General features: G+C 48.6%; 2 protein-coding genes across 2 annotated transcripts in view; both read right to left on the reverse strand.

Annotated features, from left to right (window-relative positions):
• Positions 1 to 13,601, reverse strand: part of syt3 (synaptotagmin III) — a 64,044-nt gene extending 50,443 nt beyond the window's left edge. Inside the window, exon 1 of the mRNA XM_078531703.1 lies at positions 13,363 to 13,601. Within this exon, the coding sequence (XP_078387829.1) occupies positions 13,363 to 13,516 (154 nt within the window). The 5' untranslated portion in view covers positions 13,517 to 13,601. The remainder of the gene's footprint in view (positions 1 to 13,362) is intronic.
• Positions 1 to 16,632, reverse strand: part of LOC144669369 (serine/arginine-rich splicing factor 3-like) — a 388,848-nt gene that overhangs the window by 178,750 nt on the left and 193,466 nt on the right. The window lies entirely within an intron of this gene.

Raw genomic sequence — 16,632 nt, forward strand, 5'->3', positions numbered from 1 at the left:
TGTAGCTGAAAGTCTTTCACTGCTGGGTAGCATTCTCACAAATACTCTCTGGACCCTCTCCGAGGCTTTGAACACTCTTCCATCTTTCTACCTTCCTTCCCCAAGCGAATGAGACAGGTCTCAGTAACTTACTGCTCATAGCTGCACTAGGTCTACAGCTGTATGTAAACAGTTGGCCTTTTATGCAGCACGGACTCTGGCAGGGCTGCTGAGAGATCAGGTACCAGAAGTGGTAGGAAGGCCTTCTGTTTGGGAAGTGATTACAGTATTTGCTTAATAATAAATAACCTATAAACGGATAAATAATTTTCATGAGCTGCTAGGCCATGTAATAAAGTCTAATTCAGTAATTAAAATATTAGTTCGGTTTCCTCAGCAGCCTTGCTGTTAAATAATGCATCGCGTTGTGATCTATCTAATAAATAATACATTTGAGCACACACCTTCAGTATAACCAATGCTCTCAGCTGTTGCTGTGGTTGTTGCTAGCCAATATAGGAGCTGGCAGTTATGAAACCGAGGAATCGTATGTACCTCCTTAGCCTCCTCCGTTGTGTGCTGAATTTTCCATACAGCCAGCTAATGAACATTAGAAAGCCTGTAGCTCGCTTTACGCTCCATCTAATTTCTTTCTCCAGCAATGTGTGAAGCTCCCCTGGTCGAATTCCACCATCTCTGAGGCTCTCTACTTCCACCTGGGTAACATCTGTCCCTGCCTCAGTTCATCTGCTGCTGAAACTCCGAGACCCAGCTGAGGCCTTAGTGACCTCAAGATGTGACTATTCTAATGCTCTCCTGGTTACCTCCCAATCTTCCACCCTCCATAACCTTGAGCCCTGCTGCCCACATCCTAACTCCTACCAAGCCCTGTTCCCCCATCGACCCTGTGCTCGCTGGCCTACATTAGAACCCAATTTAACAGTGTCTTGATTTTAAAACCTTCATCCTTGCTTTCAAATCCCTCCATGGTCTCACCCACCTCCTTACCTCTATAGTCCTCTCAACCCCCGCAGTCCCCCGAGATATCTGCGTTCCTCCAAATCTAGCCTTGTACACAATCCCAATTTTCATCACTCCATCACTGGACTCCCTCACTCCTCAGGAACATCTTCCCGGCAGTTCCATTCATGGAGTCAACTCCATACTTAAGGAGGGACACACTTGCCTTGGAAGCAGTTCTGAGAAGGTTCACCAGGCTGATACCTGGGATGAAGGGACTGTCTTATGAGGAAAGGTTGAGCAGGTTGGGCCTGTACTCAATGGAGTTTAGAAGGATGAGAGATGATCTCATTGAAACATATAAGATTATGTGGGGGCTTGACAGAGTGAATGCTGATAAGATGCTTCCCCCAGAACTAGGGGGCACAATTTAAAAATAAGGGGTCTACCACATAAGACAGAGATGAAGAGAATTTTTTTTCTCTCTCTGAGGGTCATGAATTTTGGAACTATCTTCCCCAGAGAGTGATAGAGACAGGGTCATTGAATATTTGTAAGGCAAAGGTAGATAGATTCTTGACTAACAAGGGAGTTAGTCCTTAGTGTGGATGATGGGATAGTGGCATTGAGGCCACAATCAGATCAGTCATGATTTCGTTGAATGGAGGAGGAGGTCGAGGGGCTGAATGGCCTTCTCCTGCTCCTAACTTGTATGTTCATATGTAAGTTAGCATTTTATATATCTGAGGTTGTTAGACAGATTTTTGATTGATAAGAGAGTCAAGTGTTATTGGGGGCAGGATGAGGGAGCAGACAGGCAGGAAAATGGAGTAGGTTCAAGGGGCTGAATGGCCTACTCCTACTCCTAGTTCTTACGATCTGATACTTAGACCTGGACTAACGGCCCCGGGACCTGTACCACAGCAGGTGACAGTGTCGCGAGAGGAAGGGAGGAAATTAGGCGAGTGGGAGGTGGGGGAGATGGCTTTCCCTGGACTTATCCCTGTGCCCCCTGAAGTGGACCACGCGACACTGAGCAGTGGCGGACTGCCGCTGTGCCTGAGCACGTCAGGCCCGCGTGTTAAGGAGCTCAGATTGAGGGAGAAGATGTCCCACGCTGTAATTACAGCGCCAGCTCACCCTGGCAGAGCCTGCTTGTTGACCCACGGCACGATGACGGTATCACAGATGATTAATAACGGAGGGAGCCACAGACCCGTCGGCGCATTCATTTGACTGCCTGGCAGTTACGTGTGGGTTCCATGAGAGATTAGAATGCTGCTTTGAGCCCTGAATACTGAGGGACTGCGAGAGCGCTTGTGTGCATGGCTGTCACTGGCAGAAAGAGCTAACTGCATATCGATGTGAGCCCGTATGTGTGCCTGCTCCATAGTGCATTATACAGTATTGATATTTTGCTAAATGTATTTGCCAATACAATTATGGATGGCTAAAAATAAGCCAGGGTTACTTCAGGTAAGAGCAGAGGATGGGCTTTAGGATGATGAATCCTAAACTCCCAGAACAGCAAATGAACGCATGGGGGTTGGAGGGATGTGGGGGTAGGGGGGAAGGGGAGCACCTGGTCAATGCTGATAAAAAGATAGAGAGACCATGCATTTCTATAGTGCCTTGCACCACCTCAAGACATGCCAAGATGCTTCACAGCCAATGAAGTACTTTTTAGACTGTAATCACTGTTGTAATGGAGGCAAAATGGCAGCCAATTTGCGCACAGCAAGCTCCCACAGACGGCAATGTGATAATGACCAGGTCACTGGTTCGTTTTGTACTTGCTTTGGTTGAGTGGTCAAATACTGGCCCAGGCCATCGGGTGGGGGTTGGGGGTTGGGGGGAGTGCGAAGGGGACTAAGTGAATGGATTCGCTGACTTCCTTCTGGCAGGGAGGAGATCACCTTGCACAAGAGGTAAGAGCTGCATAGAAATATCAGGGCTGGAGTGGTCCCCTGGACTGAGGGAGTCATAGAAAAACTTCCCAGATTGGCGCGTGGTTCCTTTATCCTTTTTCTCTCCTCTCTGAGGAGATCATTCGGCTCTGGGTGGGGCAGGGAGTGTCTATATTGCCGAGCACGTGGCATTACATTTGCGAGGGACAGGCTGGATGGACCAGAGGGGTCTCTTTCTATAAGTCATTGCTGATATGTTCACTGTCCATTATACAAGAGGGCAACTGCAGACACCGGGAAGGCATGAGGGATTTTAGCTACAAGGTTAGGTTGGAGAAGCTGGGGTTGTTCTCCTTGGGGCAAAGGGCACTGAGGGGAAATTTGATAGAGGTGCACAAGATTATGACAGGTTTGGATAAGGCAGACAAAGGAAAGCTGTTTCCATTTGCTGAGAGTAGAAGGATGTGGGGACACAGGCTTAAGGTTTTGAGTGAGAAATGCAGGGGGCGTGTGCGGAAGAATTTTATTTTATGCAGCAAGTGGTAATGACCTGAAACTCGCTGTCCGTGAGGGTGGAAGCGGAGATATAGGAACAACATAAGGACCTAGGAAAAAGGATCATGAGTAGGCCATTCGGCCCAGTTCCGCCATTCAACTAGACCATGGCTGATCTTCCACCTCAACGCCGAGATGATCAATGTTTTCAAAGGAAATTGGATAGCGCTTGAGGGAAATAAACTTGCAGGGCTTACAAGGGTGGGGCTGAGTAGGGGGGTGGAATAGGATTGACTGGATTCTGGAATGAACGTGATGGGCCGAAAGGCCTCTTTCTGTCCTGTTATGACTCTATGACTCCAATTCAACTGATAGAATCAAAGGGTGATCTGACCAAGGTTTATAAGATCTTAAAGATGGCGAGGGTGTGTTCCAGTTGACAGTTTATTCTAACTAAATAGATTAGGGAGGACTGGATGGGGAAGTAGGGGCACAGTCTCAGCCGGCACTAGAGTACTGCCTGGAGATCTGGTCGCCACATTACGGGGTACGACCACACGAGAGAGGAGCTTTACGAAGATGTTTCTGGGAATGGAGAAATCCAGCTGTGAGGAAAGATTGGATAGGTTGGAAATATTTTCTTTGAACAGAGGTGGCTGTGAGGCAATTGGGTATGTAAAATAACGAGGACCCTCAGAGCGGATAGGAAGGACCTATTTCCTTGAGCGGAGAGGACAATAACTGGGGGCAGGGATTTAAAATAATTGGTAGAGGATTAGAGGGGAGTTGAGGAGAATTATTTTTTTACCCAGATGGCGGTGGGGGGCGCTAAAGTGTCTGATCCTGCCCAGCATTGTTTCTGTGTTCAGATGTTGACTACACGCACTGGCAAGTTGACACACAGATCTCTGTCTTTTTAACATGTGGACTGATATAAAGTACTTCTCCCTTTAATTAAGTGTCTGCCAAATGACTGAATAGGAATTAAAAGGCCTCTGTCTCTCTTGATTGATCCCCACAGAAAAAAATGCTTAATGAAAGATTAGCGTAGTATTTAGATGCATTAACAAATACACATTATTGCTGGACAAATATGGACTGCGTGGCCTGCAGAGAAACACCACCCCTCACTCAGGACTACAAGCTGTTGTCCCGGGACGTAAGTTTAACTTAATCGGTTGAATTAATGTTCAAAACACAAATTATTCATTTCAGCATTAATCTGTTTGTCGTCTGAGCCCCTTGGAGGAAGAGCCCAGGACCAATTCCCAATCTGCATCAAGTCAACTCATCTCATTCTGAGTAGTGGCTGTTGACCTGGCAATGGGACTTCACTCTCGCTGGGCTAGAGCGGGGGTTGTGGTGAGAACAACTACTTCCATTGAAAATTTGATGGATCAGCAAAAGGTCCACTGGCTTCCGACGGGAATTCCCGGTTCCACGGAGGGCAGGACTGGAAAATCTCACCCACTGTCTTTTATGGTTTGATTTCAGCCCTTCCCAGTCCATGCTTTTAACACCCCAATGAGCATCATCAGTCTAAACATCACACTGAGCCACATAAGGAGGTAACAGGGGAGGTGCCAAACCCTGAGCCAAAGAGGTCGGATTTAAGGATCAGAGGCATCAAGAGGTGGAGAGGTTTAGAGAGGGAATTCCAGAACTCAGGCGGGTGAAGTTACATCCAGCAATGGCGGAATGATTAGAAAGTTTTGTAAGGCTCTCGTTAGGCCACAACTAATGGATTGGTTCTGGTCATCACACTTTAGGAAGGATGTGAGGGTCCTTGAGAGGTTGCGGAGGAGATTTACCAGAATGGTTCCAGGGATGAGGGGAACTTAGCTACAAGGTTAGGTTGGAGAAGCTGGGGTTGTTCTCCTTGGAGCAAAGGAGGTGGAGGGGAGATTTGATCGCGGTGTACAAGATTATGATAGGTTTAGATAAGGGAAATAAGGATCAGCTCTTCCCATTGGCTGATGGTACAAGGACCAGGGGATACAGATCCCAGGTAAAAGATACAGGGGGGAACGTGAGGAAGAATTTTTTTTTACACAGCGAGTGGTAATGAGCTGGAACTCGCTGCCCATGAGGGCGGTGGAAGTGCAGACGATGAATGATTTCAAAAGGAAATTGGATGGGCAGTTGAGGAAAATAGGGGTATAGGGATAGAGCGGGGAATGTGACTGACTGGGCTTGCTCTACAGAGAGCCGGCATGGACTCGATGGGCCGAATGGCCTCCTTCTGTGCCAAACTGACTCTGTGATTAAAATCGGGGATGTGCAGGGGGTCAGAGTTGGAGGATTGCCGAGCCAAGTTCCCTTTCCTGACGGCTGGCTCACGTTAAGGAGGTTCATGCACTGGAGTCGGACATTATTGGTTTGAACTATAATGCACTCCACGTCAAACAACCTGCTGACATTCTCTCGTCAGGGCTCATGAAAGCTCGTGTGACTCTCTGCGTCACCTCCTAGATCAGTTCTTGTCTGCGGCAGAAACCAAACCAGAAAGACGGCGAGCGGAATTTTCCGGTCCCGCCCACCGCAGGACTGGAAATTCCTGCCCGAAGTCAGCGGGGCCTTTCGCTGACCCATCGAATTTTCCATCCCCTCCCACGATGGGCGGGATCGGGATCAGGATCAGGATCGGAACATCCCAGCGGGTGAGTGAGTTGACGGTTTTTTTGCGCGCGTTTTTACAAAAGCGAGAGGGGCCTGGACAGGTTAGTCAGGGAGAAGCTGTTCCCATTGGCAGACGGATGGAGAACCAGAGGACATGGGTTTGAGGCGATTGGCGAAAGAAGCAAAGGCGAGATGAGGAAAAGCTTTTCTCACGCAGCGAGTGGTTAGGATCCGTAATACAGAGCCTGAGAGTGTGGTGGAGGGTTAGGGTTACCAAACTTGGCTGTACGGCTCACAGTGAATGCAGGCATTGAATACTAATTGTATTATAATTGTATTCAAGCACCTCAGAGTGCAACATGATGTATGTTGGTAACTCCAATACCATTGCACTGACTGACTGTCTGTAATGAGTGGTCATTGAGTGTATTTAAGAGCGAGATAGATAGGTTCTTGATTGGTAAGGGGATCAAAGGTTACGGGGAGAAGGTGGGAGAATGGGGTTGAGAAACTTATCAGCCATGATTGAATGGCGGAGCAGACTCGATGGGCTGAATGGCCTAATTTCTGCTCCTATGTCTTATGGTCTTATGACCAGATTGAAATGATTGTAATATTCATTGATTGTATTGAAGCACCTCGTGATCCATGTGTAAAAGTTGAACCTGATTGTACTTTTTGTGATGGTGATTTAGAAATGTTTTGTAATGTTCTTCCAGGTATTCTGTGAATAAAGTATATTTTCCAAGAAAAAAAAACTTGAAGTGGCATCAATCTCCCGGTAGCTAGCGAGAGCTTTCCCTGGAGGCTGGGATGCTGTTATCTCAGGGCAAATGTTGCGCATTTCCAGCATTCTCTGCTCTTTGGTGAGTGTGTCACGTGGGACACATCCTCCAATTCGATTCGCAGCATGCTGCACATCCTCAGCTTCTGCACAGAAACACGCATCTTTCCCCTTAACCGAGCTGGTCCCGGCTGGGAATCCATGCTTCCTCCATTGAGCCTCAGTTACAGGAGCCTCAGTTACAGGAGCCTCAGTTACAGGAGCCTCGGTTACAGGAGCCTCAGTTACAGGAGCCTCAGGTACAGGCATGTGCCTCTGTGTGCCGGGGAGCTGGTGACTATTTTAGATTTACTGTGTGGGAAAAATAAAATCTTCACCGCCCACGATTTACTTTCCACCTTGAACGTTTTCATGGAGCTTTGACTTCAGCAAGGTTCGTCTGTGTGCAGAGCTTCAGTTGGAAGTGAAAGAAACGGAATCACGTTAAAAAAAAACAAATTAAAAGTAGATGAGGTGATGAGTGTTAGACCATAAGACATAGGAGCAGAAATTAGGCCAATCGGCCCATCGAGTCTGCTCCGCCATTCAATCATGGCTGATAAGTTTCTCAACCCCATTCTCCCGCCTTCTCCCCATAACCTTTGATCCCCTTACCAGTCAAGAACCTATCTATCTCGGTCTTAAATACACTCAATGACCTGGCCTCCACAGCCTTCTGTGGCAATGAATTCCATAGATTCACCACTCTCTGGCTAAAGAAGTTTCTCCTCATCTCTGTTCTAAAAGGTCTTCCCTTTACTCTGAGGCAGTGCCCTCGGGTCCTAGTCTCTCCTACTAATGGAAACATCTTCCCTATGTCCACTCTATCCAGGCCTTTCAGTATTCTGTAAGTTGTCAACGTTAATAACACGAGACAGAAACGAGATCGGAAAAGGACAAGGTGGCATCTGCAGAGTTTTAGTGGTGACGGTTTACATCTGTTCAGTGTGGCCCAATAGCCACACTAATCCAGAGGGCTGCAAATTCATTCTCCCCTGAGTCGACAGTTTTTCAGGTGCCCAACTTGTTTCTCAACCCAAGGGGGCCGCTGACCTGCCCAGTTTTGAAGAGCCGACCCCGGAACTGCTCCGCTGGGTTCCTGTGATGTTACATAAAAGCAAAATGCTGCGGATGCTGGAAATCTGAAGCAAAAATAAAAATAGCTGGAAAAACTCAGCAGGCCTGACAGCATCTGCGGAGAGGGATACAGTTAACGTTTCGAGTCCGTATGACTCTTCATCAGAACTGAGGAAATATAGAAATGAGGTGAAATATAAGCTGGTTGAGCGGAGGGGTGGGACAGGTAGAGCTGGATAGGGGGCCAGTGATAGGTGGAGGCAAAGAAGAGATTGCCAAAGATGAAAAGGCTTAACGTATGAGGAATGTTTGAGGACTCTGGGTCTATACTCGATGGAGTTTAGAAGGATGAGGGGGGATCTGATTGAAACTTACAAAATACTGAAAGGCCTGGATAGAGTGGACGTGGGGAAGATTTTTCCATTAGTAGGAGAGACTAGGACCCGAGGGCACAGCCTCAGAGTAAAGGGAAGACCTTTTAGAACAGAGATGAGGAGAAACTTCTTTAGCCAGAGAGTGGTGAATCTATGGAATTCATTGCCACAGAAGGCTGTGGAGGCCAGGTCATTGAGTGTATTTAAGAGCGAGACAGATAGGTTCTTGATTGGTAAGGGGATCAAAGGTTACGGGGAGAAGGCGGGAGAATGGGGTTGAGAAACTTATCAGCCATGATTGAATGACGGAGCAGACTCGATGCGCCGATAGGCCTAATTTCTGCTCCTATGTCTTATGGTCTTATGTCGTAGACAAAAGGACAAAGAGGTGTTGACGGTGGTGATATTAGCCAAGGAATGTGCTAATGGTGACATAAAGGGTAGAAAGCAGGACGAGCAAGTAACAGATAGCTCTAGCGGGGGTGGGGTGGGGGGAAGGGTTACTTCTGCCAACGCCTCCCGGAATATATCCAGCCCGGGTTGACGACCCTCGTTGGAGACAAGCTCAATAGCAGCTTTCAAAAGGGAGTTGGATCGTTGTCTGAAGAGGAAACGTCTGTAGGGCTACGGAGAAAAGACGGAGGGTAGCACTGGGTGACTTGCTCTTGCAGAGGGCCAGCATGGACATGACAGGCTGAAAGGCCTCCTTCTGTGCTATAACCATTCTAATTGGTTCTATGATCCTACAGGGCCCATGTCATCTCCTGGATTGATTTCCATCAGGAATTCCCCAGAGATTTTCTTTTCCCCTTTTCGGTCGTTTGCAAGTTTATTTTTGCCTCTCCGGGGAGATCACACGGCCGTGCGCAGGAGAGGGGTTAGGAAGTGCGGAGTTCACGGTATTCCAGCCATCGTGAGAGTGGGCAGGCTTGATTGACCAACTGGCTTCTGCCCATCATTGTAGTTTGTTCGTAGAAGGGGGGTATAAGGGAATGTACTGCGATCTAACAATGACTATGGAACATACCCTCTGAACTGGAATCGCCTTAAAAAGATTGGGATCAAGAGAGAAAGGGCAATTTAGGAACATAAGAACAGGAGTAGGCCATTCGGCCCCTCGAGCCTGCTCCGCCATTCAACTATATCATGGCTGATCGTCTATCTCAACGCCATTTTCCTGCATTATCCCCATATCCCTTGATGTCTTTACTATCTAGAAATCTATCTGTCTTGAACCTGCTCAACAGCCCCCCTGAGGTGGAGAATTACAACAATTTACCACCCTCTGAGTGAAGAAGTTCCTCCTCACCTCAGCCCTAAATGGCCTGCCCTTTATCCTGAGTCTGTGTCCCCTGGTCCTAGACCTCCCCCCTCCGCCAAGCCAAGGGAAACATCCTTCCCACGTCTACCCATGTCGAGCCCCTGTGAGTATTCTGTATGCTTCAATGAGATCGCCTCTCATTCTCCTGGACTCATGAGAATAGAGGCCCAGTCTCCTCATTCTCTCCTCACAGGACAATCCCGCCATCCCACGAATCGGTCTGATGAACCTTCGTTGCACTCCCTCCTTGGCCAGTTAATCCTTCCTTAGGTAAGGAGACCACAACTGTATGCCACACTCCAGGCACGGTGTTGCCATGGCTCTGTACAAGTGCAGCCAGGCATTTAAGGCATTGACCTTTCACCTCAGGATTTGAATCCAAAACCAGGTCAAAGATCAAAGTTTCTCCTGCCTAAATCGATGAAGGCTCACATCAGACTGCAAGTCCTGCCTTCTCCCAATATAAGAAATGATGAGGGAATTTTTTTTTTGGTATGAAAGCTCATAGCATGCATCATTAACTTAATGACTTTTATCTGAGGCCATTTCTGCTTACCTAAGTAATATTCTCGATGTTTTCATAATTAACAGGCCGACTGACTATTTTATTAAATGTCAGACATGAAGTCTGGAGAGAATTCTAAAATATTTTTGCGTCTGAGGCTCCAGACTCAAACTAAGTGTCCGTTCACCTCTGAGTCAGAAGGTCATTGGGGTTAAGTCCCACTTGAGGACAAACAAGCCCTTGGGCAGCACATCCAGTGCCGCACCGTTTAACGTAGGCCTCGTCTGCCTTCTCCCACAGAATGGGGGAGCTCTCCTGTTTCCTGACCAATGCTTCTCCTTCAAGTAACGCCTAAAACACATTGCCCGGTCATGACGGCGTCACTCCCTACGCTATCCTGAAAGCTCGTGATGTCAAATGCCCTGGCTCCCCATAATGCTATCACTGAACGTGGGACATGAATGGGAACGCTGGTGGATTTCTCCTCCCCGGCTCATCCTAGAATGGCGAGAGCAGCTGTTGTGTGTGACAGTCTCAGACCAGGAACCTGGGCTCTTGCTGTTTGCCTCAGTCAGTCGGTCGGTGTTCCAACCAGATGAGCTGTCAGCGGCGCGGCATTGTACCCCACAGGGGTCTGGGGAGGGCTTCACAGGGGCTCCGCCCTGTTTCACCTACACGGCTTGACCAGGGAGACAATCGAGAACGAAACCCCTAACCCCTTCCAAGGGTGGCATCTGTGATAAACGTTGGCGCAGGAACCAGGTGGCACACAGGTGGCAAGAGCGCCACGTGTTACGAAAAGCGTGACTTCTCTTCGTCAGACGTCGCTTGCAGCGGCCTTGCAAAGGCGAGGCCAGTTTTGACCCTGCCCGCCCAGTGGATTCTGGGTAGCTTGGTCAGTAAAAACACCCCAGCTGTTTGCCCACTTTGGCACCAATTGTTGGGCTTCCAATTTTAACTGAGCAGGTATGGCAGGGTCAATGGGCGTGACCTGACTGCCCGCAGTCCTTTTACGCATGTGTATCGGGAACCCCCACGGCAATTTTAGCGCTAGAATGGCCAGAGTGACTGTCATTGGCTGCACCCACCAAGGTGCTGGGAGGACCCCGGGGAATCTAGAACTAGGGGGCACAGTTTAAAGGTGAGGGGTCTCCCATTTTAAGAGGGAGATGTGGAAGGATTTTGTCTCTCAGAGTCTGTGGAATTCTCCTCCCCACAGAGCAGTGGAGGCTGAGTCATTGAACAGATTCAAGGCTGAGTCAGGCAGGTTTTTGGTTGATGAAGGAACCAAGGGTTAAGGGGGATAGGAAGGAGAGCGGAGTTGAGGCCACAATTAGATCAGCCTTGATCTTGTTGAATGGTGGAGCAGGCTCGAAGGGCCAAATGGCCTCCTCCTGCTCCTAATTTTTTATGATCTTATCTCACGCCATCTGCAGACGTACTTGACCTTTGAACCCGGGCACACAGATAAACGGAAGGACCCTGCTCTCTGGACTGGGAGCACATGGTCAGAGAACAGGTGCCGTAACCTGACTTTCACTTGGTGCTCCTTGGATACCATTGCCTTCAATGCTCTACCTGATGGCTTCACTGGTTTCCAACCTCCCAGTTCCAAGAGCCTAACCTGCCAGTGAATGGGACACGTGCAGTTAAATGGCTTCTGCAGCTGGGAAGACGTATTTGCAATAAACCTCTGCATAATTTTTGGATTGTAAAGTCGCAGCCAAGTTTCATTCAGCTGGATCATCCGATCTACAATCCTGCCTCCTTTGGAGTGACAATAGTACAACCATCTCAGCAACACAGGCCCACCACGCCTGTAATTTCACACTTTTCTGTTGATGTGTGGCGTGTCAACCGTGGCTTAGTGGGTAATAATCTCTCAGTCTGAATCAGCAGGCTGTGCGTTTAAGCCCCTGGCCCAGAGACTGGTGCACACAATCTAGACTGAAGCTCCAGCGCAGTACTGAGGGCGTGCTGCACTGTCGGAGGTGCCATTCTTTCAGATGAGACGTTAAACTGAGACCTGCTTTGGCCCTCGTTGATAAAAGAAAAAGAGAAAGGCTTGCATTTATATACGGATACCTCAAAGCACTTTACAATGAAGTACTTTTGAAGCCTGGTCACTGTTGTAATTTAGGAAACATGGCAGCCAATTTTGCGCACAGCAAGCTCCCACAAACAGAAATGTGACTATGACTAGATAACCTCTTTTTGTGAGGTTGATTGAGGGCTAAGTATTGGCCAAGACGCTGGGGAGAAGTCCCCCCCGCTCTTTTTCGAAATAGTGCCAGGGGATCTTTTACATCCACCCAAACAGGCAGGTGGGGCCTCCGTTTAATATCTCACCCAAAAGACAGCACCTCCAACAATGCAGCACTCCCTCAGTACTGCACTGGAGTTCTTTTTGGCTGGAGTGGGGCTTGAACCTGGGACCTTGGTGAGGTGAGCGAGCTACCAACTGACACTGGCGGACAGAGGAACTGATTGATTTTCATTCCACTAACGCCGTTGCGCAGAGGAATGAGATGAGCCAAAATGGCTGCCACTCCTTGGGAACCAGGCTGAAGGACTCTGAGCTGTTTACCGCCTGACTAAAGTGGCCAACTTGCTTTATTCGATCCATAAACCACAGGGGCAACAGGTATTGGGCAATAAATGCTGTGCTTGCCAGCAACACCCACATCCGAGAGTGAATTAAAAAAAAACATGTCTAACCCTATCTCTTATACTATCTTGAATGCGCTACCTGAAAGGATTGTGGGAGCAGGATTGATAGTAACTTTCAGGGCAGATGGTGGTAATCTTACTGGACTAGTGATCCAGAGACTCAGGCTAAATGCTCTGGGACATATGTTCCAATCTCACCAGGGCAGCCGCTGGGATTAAAATGCAATTAATTAATAACATTTCATCAAACCCCTGCGGTTCATTAGTGTCCCTTTAGGGAACTCGTCTGCCCTCCCTCACCCAGTCTGGCCTACATGTGGCTCCAGATCCACAGCAACGTGGTTCACTCTTCACTGCCCCTCTGAAATGGCCGAGCGAGCCACTCAGTTCAAGGGCAGATAGGGATGGGCAACAAATGCCAGCCTTGCCAGTGATGCCCACATCCCATGAAAGAATAAAGGAAAAGCTATAGGCACCTAAATGGGAAAAATTCACAGGGTTGCAGGGAGTGGGAACTAAGGCGGCAGAGTCACGATGGGCCAAATGGCCTCGTGCTGTGCGGTAGGATTCATAATTCTGTCCAGCTTGAGACCTGAAAAACCCCACTTTCCCCAACGCCAAGGTCCCATTACCTGTCTCGATGTGGCGCGTGCGGTCTCGATCCCGCATGAGGTAAGAGAACTCAATGCATTTCTCCTTGATGCGGTTCTCCCGGACGCTCAGACACAGTTCACTGACCAACGCCAGCGCGTTTCGACACAACTCTTCCTCCCCGTCTCCGGACATCTCGCCACAGCATCGCCTTCTCAACGAGGAAAGAAGGGGGGGTGGAAAAAAACCAAAGCCCAACTTCCCGACGGGGGCTCAGGTGGAGAAGATCGACCGGGTGGGAGAGCCAAGTCTCAGCTGTGACTCTCCAGATCCTGGGGAGTGGGGGAGGAGGACTCCAGTCACAATCGGGGGCCTTCTCAAAGAGGGTCTCGACGGAAGGGGTCGCGGGGGAATCGCTTTGAAAATTTCAATCCTTGATCCTTAGTGGTTGAGTCTGAAGATCTCAGCTTGGGAAAGCCAGCTCCTCTCTTGACGGTGAGGCAGAAAAACTCGCTTGGGATTGGTCAAAATATAAGCCCCAGTTGTGCATGGCATTGGCCAAACCTCCTGCACACCGAACAAGCCTCAAAAAATTTGCTGGGGGAGTTCGTACCTCTTCACTGCTGGACTGGGTAGGAAGAACAGCCAACCGTTTCCCCTTCCTGGATCAGAGGTCGCGGAGTGTTCCGGGCCCCGGAGGATGATGAGGCCTCACTGCGGACTGCGGTTCCGCGTCACGAGCTCCCCGGTGACCCTCCCGCCCTTGTTGTCTCGGCACGGGTGAGCAGAGTTCATTCCCATGGTCTTCGTTTCCCCAGAGGGCTTGGGAGGATGCTTGAATCTTCACCACCGGAGACAATTCAAAGTCCCAAAAGTTCACCAAGTGAAATCCCGTCGCCCGACCCGGAGCTCGCCTGCAGTTGCTGCGCGCTGTTTATGGTGGAACACCGTGATAAATCCTCAGAGAGCCCTTGCGAGGCTGCCTTCAAATCCCAGCTCCATTGGTATTCGGGAAGAACACGCAAGATGCTCAAAGCAGTGACTAATCGTTCTCACAGTTAGAAGTCATCGTGAAGGTGGCCCCTCTACTTCTCATCCCTGCAAGGGAAAAATGTTTTTAAAAAAAAGGAGAATGCATTTCTCATCAGTTCTTTCATTTTCACATCACACTCAGCTCCCAAATATATCTCAGCCCACCTACACACAGCTTTGATGTGGTATGTCCAAAAGTGGGATTACCAACCAGGATCAAAAAGTGGAACGTGTGCACTGAGTGCAATTAGCAACCGACTCAGGCCCAGCACCACCCACTCTCCACCCCCCTCCCGCTCAAAGGTGAATCCTGGGGGAGTGTGCGCAAAGAATATACACGAGGCTTAGCTATGAACGAGAAAGAGGAAATCAAATTGCAGGAACTTTCCTCTGGGATTCACTGTGACTACATCAGACGAGCAGGACTGAGGGGCTGAATAGCCTATTCCTGTTCCAAATGTTCTCCTGTTTCATCTCTGTTTTCCTGTCCTCGCACTCCATCTTCAGCGTCTGCTTCTTCCCCTGCTCTCTCTCTGCCTTTCCCCTCCCGTCTCCCTCCCCTTCTCTCTCTCTTTTCCCTTCTTCCTCTTTCTCTGCCTTTCCCCTCCCCTCCTCTTTCTCTCTGTCCTTCTCCCCTTTCTCTCTCACACATTCTGCCTTTCCCCTCTCTTCTCTCTCCCTCCGGCTTTCCTCTTGTCTCTCCATCCCAGCTTCACTCACTCGCTCCATCGCCTATCCCCTCCTTCATTGTTTCTCTCCATTCCTCCCATTTCTCGCTGTTTATACATCAATGTCTCTCATAATTCTCCTCAGCCATTTCTTTCGCACTCTGGAGAGGACAGCTTTTCACGGTTAATCCATTCTCTCACTCTGCTTCGAGATTTCCAAGTGCATTCATATAATTAATGAACCTTTATTCTCATTTCATTTTTCCCTCTCAGTGTGAAGAGAAAGCTCCTCCATCAGTATAAATAACGAACTCTCTCAGGACCCCGATACGTCGGAGGTCCTTTTTGAGGGATATGATGACATCGGAATGCCAGGCATCTTCTTCCCTCTCCCTCTCTTATCCACATTCCTGTTTCAAATGATAAACCCTATCACACGGTCCCTACGCATTAACCCTTTCTCTGCATGAATTGACTCCACCTCCAATCCAGCAACATGAAACTGCATAGAATTATGTCGCGCTTACAGCAAAGAAACAGACCATTTGGCCCAAATAATCCATGCTATTGTTCCGACTCCACACGAGCCTCCTCCCACCCCTATTTATCTCACCCTATCAGCATATCTTTCTATTCCCTTCTCCCTCATGTGCTTATCTAGCCTCCCCTTAGATACGTCTAAGCCATTTGACCCCCGCATGTGGAATGCGGTAGTGAGTTCCACATCCTCACCACTCTCTTAGATAAAGAAGTTTCTTGGATTTATTAGTGGCTACTTATATTTATGGCCCCTGGTTTTTGGTTTCTCTCAGAAGTGGAAACATCTGCCTGAATTTTCACTCACTCCTGATTGGGAGCCTTTTGAAAATGGCGGGTCCCGATTCCGGGGTTCCCGACCCAATTCCCCGGCTGTCAGATTTTTGGGATGGCCTTTAAAGGGCGCAGGCTGGTTCCTGTCAGGAGCCCGCACCCGGCACATCCAACCTGGCCAACTTCATTGCGGAGTCAGGTCCCTCCTATTCCTCCGCAATAGTCATGGAATCGGGCCAGGTTTTTAAAGGGTCGTGGTTCACGGCTCCTCAGAGGAGTCCTGAACATTGGTCTGCATGAGGGGTCCCTTTAAAGGGTAAGTTCAAAAGGCCCTTGTTCTGCCATCCCATGCCAAGCTCTGCCCTTCCACCCACCCCCTATAGCCCTCATGCCCCCATGCCAAGTTATGGCACTTCCATGCTGGTTGACCCACTATACACTGTCTAGAATCAATGAACCCTATAGTGACAGTAGGATGTGTAAAAAAAAAACTTTGAAAAGTAATTCATTCATAACTTTCTACAATGTTGAAAAAAAGTCATTTCACTTAGAAAGCAATAAAAGTGTCAATCATCCAGACCCTTTAAAGTGCGGTAATAATAACAAAAACCACAAACCCTTGAAACCACTTAACCTTGTGTAAATTAATATTGTGAAATTGACAGCAGAGATCAGAGAGCCTGAGCTGTCAATCAAGCAATGTTTTCCCTGGGATGCAACTGTTTCAACAAGCATAACAGATGTCTGGGCTGTCTTGACTGAGCAAGGGTTATGGGGGGTGCAGGCAAGAAAGTTGAGTTG

This window comes from Cetorhinus maximus, chromosome 29, assembly GCF_964194155.1.
Source record: "Cetorhinus maximus chromosome 29, sCetMax3.hap1.1, whole genome shotgun sequence".
NCBI lineage: Eukaryota > Metazoa > Chordata > Chondrichthyes > Lamniformes > Cetorhinidae > Cetorhinus > Cetorhinus maximus.